General features: G+C 38.3%; 1 protein-coding gene and 1 long non-coding RNA gene across 2 annotated transcripts; one reads left to right on the top strand and one right to left on the bottom strand.

Moving 5' to 3' along the window:
* The first annotated feature begins 10 nt into the window (after positions 1–10).
* On the top strand, positions 11–837 carry LOC103702389. The gene is made up of 2 exons (XR_003384741.2): positions 11–527; positions 616–837. It is a non-coding gene; the product is annotated as an uncharacterized LOC103702389 (long non-coding RNA).
* Positions 838–5463: 4626 nt separating this feature from the next.
* On the bottom strand, positions 5464–9819 carry LOC103702391 (protein C2-DOMAIN ABA-RELATED 11). The gene is given in 7 exon segments (XM_008784810.4): positions 5464–5829; positions 5831–6034; positions 6036–6050; positions 7086–7157; positions 7159–7182; positions 8856–9010; positions 9599–9819. Coding segments are annotated over 6 exon segments (516 nt in total). The 5' UTR covers positions 8967–9010; positions 9599–9819; the 3' UTR covers positions 5464–5739.
* Between the last annotated feature and the right edge of the window lie 1494 nt (positions 9820–11313).

Raw genomic sequence — 11313 nt, 5'->3', positions numbered from 1 at the left:
TAGGCTTCAAGACTATGTTTGTATTCGGGATACGGGATGTTTATCCCCGGTATATCCTGGAATAGCTGCCAAACTCCTCCAGTGGTCGGCCGGATAACTTTAACCCACTAATCCGGTCGAAACCGCATCTGACGGAGTTAATATGGATAAACTGTCATCATAGGGTCCCTGGGGTTGGTCTGAAACCCGGTATAAACCGGACTAATGGGTTTGTTTTATCCCTGAATTAATGACCAATGCCGCCCTCGGTCGCTTCCTCCTCCTTTTCGCCGGTGCTCGCTTCTTTCCCTCTCTCTCTCTGCTCACCCTCTGCCATGGCCATCTCCTCCGATCTGTCGCTGATCCTAATCGATTGCGTTCCTTTACTTCGTCATTAACTTCGTCTCATCTTCTTCCGATACTTAAGGCGGAGCTCGCTCGCTCTCGTTCCCCCTCTCCTCGTGGGGTCTTTCCTAGGGTTGTGGGCGGTCCACGGCGACGGGGGAGGTTCCGGGAGGGAAGAGTTCTTTAATTGCCCGGGAGGGAAGGTAAAGCCTTTGTATCAACCCTTTTTCCCGCATCCCTTCCTCCGTCCCCCAATCCATGGCTTATTTGATTTGTTAACTTTTTTTTCAGGACTTGGCTCTAAGAGAAATCGGGAAGAAAATGTACAAGGACGCTGAAGGTCCGTCTTTATTTGATTTGTTTGAGCATGCAGATATTGTTATTATGAGTTTAGTGCTATAATTTTGCATGTCCATTGTGTTTGGAAAATTTTTGAGAGCTGCTTACTGCCTGATATGTCACTGCTTTACCCTGACGTATAATTTTTAAGATACCTTTTTTTTTCAAAAAAAACCTTGAGTTTTCTTGGATTCCGAACAAGCTTGAAGTGAACCATTAGACCGAGTATAAAGATTCAAAGGACCCAAAAGTTGTAGGATTATAAATACATACATGCACACATAAATATATTGGTCTACTTTTCTCCAGAAGGATCGAGACCTCTATCCTACCAATGCAAAATCAACGAAGACATTTCAAATTGAGAATCCATACTGTTGATGATCATCTATGTATAAAAATATTAAAATATCGGTGATCTTGTATTTTGAGACCTCGCATTATTTATCAAGTGAGCTTAAAAATTGACGGTGGTAACATATTAGTTTGCTAAACTATATGAAAAGACGTATAATTTAAATCTACACTGTTGATCATGGTCTACCACATTGCAAGAACACGTGTAAACCAAAAGTCCGGTAGATTTGGATGTTTCGAAACCATAATCATGCAAAAGACCAATATTAAATCGTTCGAGACGATATATTTTGAGCTTCTTGATGCATAGAAAATTACCTCCAAAAGTACATGTTTTGATTTTATAGTAGTCTATGTGATATAGATCGTAATCAACGATATGGATCCTTCATATAACATCTTCATTTTTGATATTTGATTGGTAGGATTGAGACCTCAATCCTTTTAAAAGGATAATAGGTGAACTCTCTTATGGAGAGAGATGATGGCTTTCGAGCTCCAGGGAACAATGAGTATAGTTATTCCCTATGCATAATGACGGAATTTGACTTCAATAACTTCCACTTTTATTGTTTTCTTTTTTGGTCTTTTCATGGAAAGTTTGTGTCATTGATGTCATCCAATTTCTCATTAGATTTTAGTTCAAATATCAAAAATTACTTTTGGTCTGGGAGAAATCTTCTCTTTCCCACATTCCATCTTCTCTCCTCCTCCATTTTGTTTTCTTTGATTCTCCTACCACCGGCCACAACCACATCCCTCTTGCCAATCCTTCCACCCAGTGGCCACTCCTCCCACCCCGTTATTCCTGCAGCTGCAAACAACAACCTCTCATTCTTTTTCATTGGCTGTCAACTATTACTCTTTGGACCCTCCTCCATGGCCGTCCACCACATCTCATCATATGCATAGGCTTCTCTCTCCCCTGTACTATCTGACATTCTGCCTCCTTCTGCGATCGCCTACATTATTCCTTGTCTCTCCATCACTTTGCCTGCCGTCCTTGTCTCCAATTCATTCTACTTCCACCCACCACTTTTCCTAGTTCCTCATCCTGTCATGTATCACCTCTTCCCTCTTCTTCCTTGGACCACTTATCCATATAAGCCACATCAATCTCCAATTCAAAACTACTAAATACTTGTCGAATTTTCTTGTTTATCTATGATGATCAATCCTCTGGTGATCAACTGGTAAACAAGATCAAGTTATAGTCAAAGAGTTTCTCCTCTGACCTATCTTATGCATCAGAGGAACCCATGTATCCAGTGATTATTGCTCGTGATCTATGCCATCCAGTTTTCCCATTTCTGCTTAGTATAGAGAAAATGCTTATGATAGCTGAAAAATGTGTTGTATGCTATCTAGAGCTTCAAAGGCAATGACCTGCTATGCAAATACAGAGTATTCCTAGATTTTCTCAATTATTTGTTCTTATTTTTTATGTAAAATTAAATGGTGTCTAAGAAGAGTACGTATATCGATCACATTTCCATGGTCATGGAAGAGCAATGCCCAAAATGTTTTCTTTTTCCAGCATCCAGATTCTTTCTCGGAATAATAATATAAAGTAAGCTACCTTTTTCATCATGCAATGATTGTTGATTCCAGCATATAGACCTTGGAATGCAGACCTTATGATATAAATAGAACGTTGGCCTTGGTTAGATGCTAAGAGGTCCAGCATCATTTTTATTTTACAAAATGCTCAAGAAACTAAAAGGTATCATCCATACAGGCGCTCGACTGCTGTGGTGTATTCTCATTACTCCCTTTGCATTGGTATCCTGAAGTGTGGGCCATTTAAAGAAGGGAATTAATACACCAGAGTGGCTTTTTTCGAGTGATTTTTCTGGGTTACGATAGCATCGCTCGTTAGATTACCATTGATTTTTGGACGACAATCTTGAACACCCAACTAGTAATATCTTTAGTCTGTGCTCCAAGGCAAGCAACTGATGGTTTGGTTTGTAGTTTTAGTCTCACTTGTATATGGAGTGAGTTCCTTGGCCGTGTTTTGCTGCTCAAAGGCAGCTGAAGCAAGCAAGCATCCAAGTATTATGCAATTTTGTAATAACTTTTGGCATTTGCTATAAGCAAGGAGCTTGAATTTTAGATGTTAAAATGCTAAGAACATAATATTGCATCCATCTTTTTTATGAAAACAACACATAAAGGATAGCAAGAATTCTTGATGCTTGTTCTTTATATATGTAGAAGAAGATAGCCATGCCTGTGCTTAGAGATTAGGTCTTTTCATGTCATAAGATTTTTTAATATGGTTGACTCAGGAAGCCCACCTCTGCAAAATTTTATATTCGGTGAAATCCTTTTTCTGGAAAACCTTCAAGAAATGAATAATCAAGTTAAACCATGGAAGGTCACCATACTCATGTAGCAGAGAACATGCTGATTTCCAATATCAATTGATTCAGATGGGGGGAAGGGGAAAAGAATGGATTAGGCCATCCAAGATTCCATGAGCAGGAGAGAACCTAGACACCGAAGAATAGGAACCACAAGATCCAAGTATAATTTCTCCAAAGACCCACAGGAAATGAAAGAGTGGGCAATGGATGGACATCATACAACATTTATTTATGTTACTTTTACAAACTCCACAAGTAGGTTTTTATTCAGTCAGTCATTCATTCATCTCACAAGATCACTTGGAGGCAGGGTAGATCAACAATCCAAGTTGTGCCGTACAATTAACCTGGATCTCCAAGACAAGTATGAGAGAACTATATGGATCACAATTATTTATACAAAAATAAGTTTATTGTGTTAGATTTTTCTATGACCGTACAGTAGCCCTACCTATAATGCATTAGCACCTGGCACCAGGGTAGTTCCGGGTATTGCTCATCTTAGATGAAGAGTTGATAAGATAAAAAATGGATCACATATCAAGATATCCCAATATCTATATCTACTTTTAATTTTTTTTGATAAATATGAATACGGATATTGATATTAGTCAAATGCTAAAATCCATATTTATGTTTATTTTAAATGGATATCAATACAAATTGGACACTGACAATACCAATACAAATGGATAAGTGAACTTTATAAACCACCAAATCTTACCAATTGAAAGGTGAACTAACTTAAAGATATATTAATATTGTCATTCATTTCTCTTTGAAGCTCATGAGAGTTGCGACTGCAGGTAGAATCAAATTTTTTTATATGGGTCTTCCCATATTCTTGTCCATTTTGCCTATTTTTTTGATAAATAAAAATATAAATATGGATATTATTTAAATGCTGAAACTCGTACCTATATTTGGTTTATCTGCCTTATGGATCTGAGACAGCAAGAATTTAACATGGCTAATAAAGGATGTTCAATAAGCCAGGTGTTTTTTAGTGATTCAAGACATGATATGGTAGCAACAAAAGAACAGGCTGCAGAACAGGCTGCTGAGGTAGGAAAAGGTTTTGAAAAGAAAATTATAAACTTCCTGCGTTCGGATAGAAATTGCAGCTGGCTCGTCAGGAAGGGAAACTAGTTGCAGGAATATTAACTCTCCGGGTAGAGATTCGATCAATTTGATTACATGGAAAGGAACTGAGTACCAGTTATGTAGATGCAAACACGCAAACATGAAGGGATGAGAATGTGGAAGATTTTATCTAAAAGAGTCAGCAAATAAAAGATTCTGAAACGGATGTGGCATGCAGCAAGCCTGTGTCGACCGTCCACAACATTGAAAACAATCAATTCGCAGTTCTATCAGTCTCTCAATAAATGTGGCTCGTCCTGAAGATGGCATGCTTTTGGTATGACGTCGAAGATTTTTTTTTGGAAACAACTTGGTAGAAACATCTCCCCGTGTTTGTCAGGAATCTCAGAAGAAGATATAAACTTTGGTGATGGAGAATACTAAATAAAAAATCAGAGAAGATTGCTACAGGATAATCTTGAGATGGAACGCTTAAACAAACAATTGGCAGCCAAAGTTTTTTTTTTTTTTTCTTTTTTGAGAATAGATTGGCAGCCAAAGTTAATTCAGCCCTACCTCCAGTATAGTTCAACCAACCTGCCGGGCCCAAGAGCAAGAAAAAATTGACAACTTCACCACTCGCAACTTGCAAGCACCGGTAAAATATGCAACACATAGGGCATTTATGATTCTTTATCTATCACGCAGGTGGTTTCCTTGACTACCTCTGAAATCATTCTTCACATGCTGCAAACCTTTACAAAATTGCAGTGTTAAAAGGAAAGTAAACTACTCAGCAGATGTTATGAACCATGAGGACGCTTCGACCTAATCTTCCGCAGCAATCCAAACTACAAGTTACAAAAAAGCAGTGGCATCATCCTTAGCAGCAAGAAATTATACCCTACATTGTGTGCGCCATGCGGCCATGCACAACGCCAATCACAGCTACTTACCTCATTCATTAAGCACGTATCTTGGTGCACCCTGCTACAGAATAAAAATGGCGTATGCCATATAGGATATAATTTCTCCTTAGCAACGCAGTCTGCTGCAGTGTGACAGTTTGAATCTAATCATGTCTTTGACAAAACCTCTTTAAAGAGGGGCAGTTATGAAAAGATACAGGACTTAGAAACAGAGCACTGATATGAATAGACCCAACTGCCTCTTAACTTAAACCAGGCCTGAGCAAGACAGCAGGATGCTGAAAAGCCTGCTTTTTCAGTGCTAAATGAATGAAAGATTAAAAACAAGTATCTTAAATTTATCTAGCCTCTTCCACAGAAGTAGTAGTTGGGTGATCAATCCACTTGACCGTCACATATAATTCACCTGATTCAACATCACGAAGCTTTCAAACGGACATCAAGCACAATCTCACCATTCGCGTATGTGACAGAGGTGTCAGCCAAGAGGCAATTGTCGCTGTTAGCTGCCACTTTCCTCAACATGGTCTCGCCTGTAGTTAGCTGCAGTGCTCGCTTCAACTTTGAAGCTGAGGCAAGTGGCCGAAGGTCAAGAAAAGTATGACCCATCTTGTCATCTGATTTGAACCGGTCCCCTATCGAACACCTCCTGCAAAAATTTTGAAGTTTTTTAATTTGAGTTTGTTTCTCAAAGCACTGGCTCGAGACTAGTAAGCAAAATAAGATGGAGGGAACTATGATATATTTCATAACATGTATTTCAGCTATCCATTGTTTATAATATGTAAAGGGGGCATACATGATCATATCAAAAACCTCATGCTCCAAAGAACTTTCTTAGATTTGGTCACATTTCAGTAAGGCAAGGCGCATGTTGATGGCACCGACCAGATCTCCAGTTCTGTCTCAGGTGTTTTTGAGAAAAATAAACGATAAATCACCATTGAGACATACAAACAAAAAGTAACTTCAGTTGTTGCATACATTGAACGTTTTGATCATAATTATCATTGATCCTTGGGTATTTAAACTTAGGTAATTAAAGTGCAGATGGGTCTCCCTTTCTCTCTCAAAAAAGAAAAAGACAAATCAAACAACATTTTGTAATATCTTACAACATGTTGCATGATAACCATACAGATTTGTTGGGTCTTTCCAGTGCAAAAGAGACATACACCAGAGAGTCAAAACATGTTCATTCAAGGGACAAACTGTTCTATTCTTACTTGCATAACTTTATGTTTTTAAAATAATGTTATGTTTGTCAAAGGAAATGGAGGAGGCATATAATACTCGAATTTGGTACTCTGAGATCCTTGAACCCAGTTGACGCATGATAGTCAGCAAAATAATTACTTCTCTTAACAAAGACAGCAACAGACTAGTTGTCATCTATTGAATCTTCTTCAATATACAGTGATACATTAACAATCTTACAAAACACTGCCTTCTGCATATTAAATTATTGTTCAAAGTATTATTTCTCATCAACACAAGTTCAGATATAGGTCACTATCCACTTCCATAAACTACAAGATAAGAGTCTGTCTACATAAACTAGCATGGCAATAGTCATTGAAACAGTCAAACTTCTAGAATATTAATTATCATATAAAGTACAAACTTATCATCCACTGAAAAACTCTTTGAGTGGCCGCCAAAAGATTGTTGATAAAGAACATACCAGTTTTAAGACACCAAGAGGTTCTTTCGTGGAGAATGTTAGCTCTTCATTCCAAACAGGATTTAAGCAACTGGTTGATGACCTTTGTCTTTGCAGTCTGTGAATAAAAGGAAAGAGTAAGCATAGAAAGGAAACAGAATAAACTGCCTCGGCATAGTTTTTCCCAAACAAAGCACTAGGTCAAAATAAGAGGGCCTTCCAAGTTCCAACATCAAATTGGGTATCCAGTCCATCAACACAGGTGTCAGAGTAAGCTGGCAGCAGCGCAGTCAAAGTCAAACTGCAGCAGGGATATGAATTCTGACATGATTACATCAACAATAAAAGAAGACCATACTGAGTTCATCTAACTAAGCCCTGTATTTGAGTTCAAGTTAGACGGCAGGGTTCAGCATAATTCCAAAAGGAAAATGCTTTGCAGTGCCCGTTAAGTGCACATAAAAAGCTCATCCAGCCTACTACCACTGGCTTGGCAACTCAATAACTAATAACCACCTCCCTGTATATCGCACTGAATCTTAAAGTAATCCCGACCCATCGGTGCAAGATGGCAGGAGGAACTTCCTCCTGTGCACATAACTAGTGCCACATATAATCACCCATTCCAAAGGCATCATGTGGGATGCTACCTCGACTGGTGATGACAGGCAGCCGCCAGTGTAAAACAGAAATGGACATGCAAGACTTACAAAAGCATTGCAAAACAGTGCTTCTACAAAGGTGCTGCACCCTATTCTGAGTCATAAAAAAGCTTGGGCATTTTCATCATCATCATCATCACCAAACCTCTTTTCCCATTGAGCACAAACTCTATTGAAGGATCAAGCAGAGTTTGAATACCATCTATGAACCTATAGATCTTTTACGAATTGGTGCAGAAACTCTAGCCAAGGCAACTTAAACACAAGAGGGCATGCCATGAAACCTAGAATGCCAGTTGGCAGGTTGGCAGGATATACCTTCCTAGTTTCGGATAGCTCATGCATCCAGCAAGCTAATGCAAGTTTATAAATTGGGCACTTTTATAACCAAGAAACATCTTTCTTATAACTCTACAACTTAAATACAGATGCACGATTGAAAATAACCAAGAAGAAGCCTTGCTCACTTTAATTCATTTCATTGAGGAAAGCTCATCCTTAACAAATAAATGAAAATGAAGAGAACCAGGACGAGCATTCTACACACAATAATACTTGGCGACAATTAGCTCAAAACATTAGAAGCTGCTTCAGATTATCTTCATTTGCCTGAGATGGCTGTTTTCATGATCCATTCAATCCCCCTGAGGTTCTTCATACATTCCTAGCAAGATTTACCGTTGACTCAACAACATCAATAAAGACTTATCATTGACTCAACAACAGCCGCATGATGGCTGATGGGAGTTCAAGTTGCCCAACGATCGTATGGAGGCCTAACAATGTTTTGGACATAACAGGGTGGCAATGCTTCGCCGTTTAACCTGTTTAATTCGTTTCAACCGATTGTAGATCGGCCACTAGATTATCTATTTAATAAAATGACCATATTTTAATCTAAAATTTGGACACGTTTAATAAACAGATCTAATTCAGATTAAAAAAATTTTTTTTTTTGTCTATCCTGTATCCGACCCGACCCTTGTCTTGTCCAAGCTGACCCTTATTTTGTCCAACCCGCCAGATTGGTAATAACATATCCAATTGGTTGGTAAATCCTGAAAAAACAAAAAACAAAAAAGAAAAAAAAAGATTGGCATTTCACCAAATGCGGCTGCAAATAACTCACCTGATTTCCTACTCTGACCACAACGTAGGGATCGCTGCTGGTAAAATCGCGAATAGCCAGCTTCCTCCCTTGCACGATGGTCACCTTTAGAAGTCCAGCATTCTCCTCCATGTTCCCTCTCCTACCAAATGGTTCAACCCTAAAGATCCCGCCTACTGCCGGGGACCAAGATTGTTAAAATCACCGGAAACAAATACTTTCCTAACCGAACTACCACTTAGTGCCTGAATCACACTACCAGCTCTTTCTATTGTGAAATTTTGAACAAGAATCATCAAATCCACCTCAAGCTTTATAATTTAGAAAAAAAATGTTTTTTGTTCTACGTAAAAGATCTGCCCAAAAAAAAACATTTTTTTCTTCTTAACAAACACCACCAGGGATTTCTTAAAAAACAAAAAAGATTCTTCTTTTCCAAAGTATTTTTCAATAGCAAAGTCTAAGTAATAGAGTAAAAACCCTAGATTCAGATATCATAGGAGAATCAAATTAATCCAGAAAGTTAAGAAATTAAACAGAAAAAGCACAGATACCTCCATCAAAATGCCTAATTTTGGAGACAGGAGACTTAAGCTTTATCTCACAACATACGGATTTTCAAAGAAAAAAAATGAAATAGAAAATCTGTTCATCTACAAGAAGAAGAGAAACATGTAAGGAAGCTGAAAACCACCATAGAAAAAATCACTTGCCGGCGGTGGACTTCATACAGAAAAGGAAAAGATAAGAAAGCGGAAAACCACCTCGGAGAACCACTTGATGGAGAAGCCTTTTGTGGGAAGTGGATCTCGGGCAGCTCCGCGGCTTTAATCGCCAAATAAGGCGCCGAGGGAGGTTATAAAGAAGGAACCGGAAGTAGGGGCTTCAACGCGGGCGAGCAGCGGGGACCGGCGATTGCCGGTGATCTAGCGACGCGAGTGCCATCTGGAGCCTTTCTAATTCCCATTCTTCCCCACCGCGTTCGTTCGGAAGCGAGCATACACCCGCGTGTGCGGCCGCCCGCATAAAATTTTGCCATGCTCGGCCGGTGCCATAGGAGTCACGTCATCCTCGTGAAAGGAAACAGACGTGACGTGAGATGGTCTCTCCTTTTTTGACTTTTTCTTAGGCATATTTATTTATTTATTTATAAGCTATTATATCATTGACAGAATCAATCTCAGCTTTTAATATAATATTCGATTATACTTTATCACCTTTTACCACTTCAAAAAGACGACCGAGATTCAACTCCATTGAAGTAAAAGTGGGCTTAAAAAATAAAATGATGACATAAGCATTATGGTGTAGGTGTTAAACTTCCGCAAGAAAAATAGAATGATAAAATTGATTCATTTCTTTAATCTAAAGCACACAAACATTACTGGATTATGTAGGTGTGTTGAACTTCATGGAGAGTGAACTTTATGATGTTTTACCCCTAATAGTCAAGTGGGAGATCTTGGATATAATGGCCTTGATGCATACAATATCAAGTAAATCTCGACGCCGCCTGGGTTTTCTATTAACTTGTCATCCATGATAAGAAGCCTTCCATATAGGTCATGTAGTTACTTATAGCAGTTTCTGATATTATAATTTATATGGAGTGCTAATTAAAATTGCTCACCAAGTATTGTAATTTGAATGTGATTGATGGCTCCAATTTCTAAATTGAAGCGAAGCGCCCTTTCTGACAGCTACGTCTATGTTTAACAGTAATGCTCAAGCATACATCATTCTCCGTAATCTAAAATTGCCTGCTAAGTCTGCATGAAGTCAATCAGAATCAGGGATCATTTTCTTGTCGAATGTTTGAGGTAGCGACCATAATCTGTAAAATGTTGACAGCAAAATCCTTACTGAAAATCATCACTAGTTTGTCTTGTCATCATTTTAAAGAGTCATATAAGCGACAGAAGTACTGGTGCGAACATACAAAAATGTTGTTATCAATGATGTTAGTTTCAGTATGATACCTAGCCTTCAATAAGGCAACATATGACTCTTTCGTTCGACAACTTTTGAAATAAAAATAATAATTATAATCCATTATGAAAAAAATGGACACGGTATATATATATATATATATAGTTCAGGGAGTGTACAATTTTCAGTGGCCTCGTTCTAGGAAAAGAATGTACTATCCTTAAAACTATAGGGTGATACATGTTGATAAAATCCTTAGGGACAGCACAAATATATTATTTAAGACACACTGTTCCAATATTAATAGCTTAAAGTAACTTCATTTAGATGGAAACACTTGAATTTCCCTTGCAGCTAGAGCAAAGACTCATCATTCTTGGAAACATACCGGTACTAGATAGGGAAAGTGTCCATCTCTGCACTTCAATGCAATTTACTGAAGTCTTTGATTTTCAAGAGCTCTTTCTCACCATTTACGAAATCCTAAAAGTCATCCATAATAGTCGGAGGTAAAAATAAATTGGTTAGATGTTACCATATGGTGAACTGT

This window comes from Phoenix dactylifera, chromosome 7 (assembly GCF_009389715.1).
Source record: "Phoenix dactylifera cultivar Barhee BC4 chromosome 7, palm_55x_up_171113_PBpolish2nd_filt_p, whole genome shotgun sequence".
NCBI classification, from domain to species: Eukaryota; Viridiplantae; Streptophyta; class Magnoliopsida; order Arecales; family Arecaceae; genus Phoenix; species Phoenix dactylifera.
This window is presented reverse-complemented; position numbering and strand designations above follow the sequence as displayed.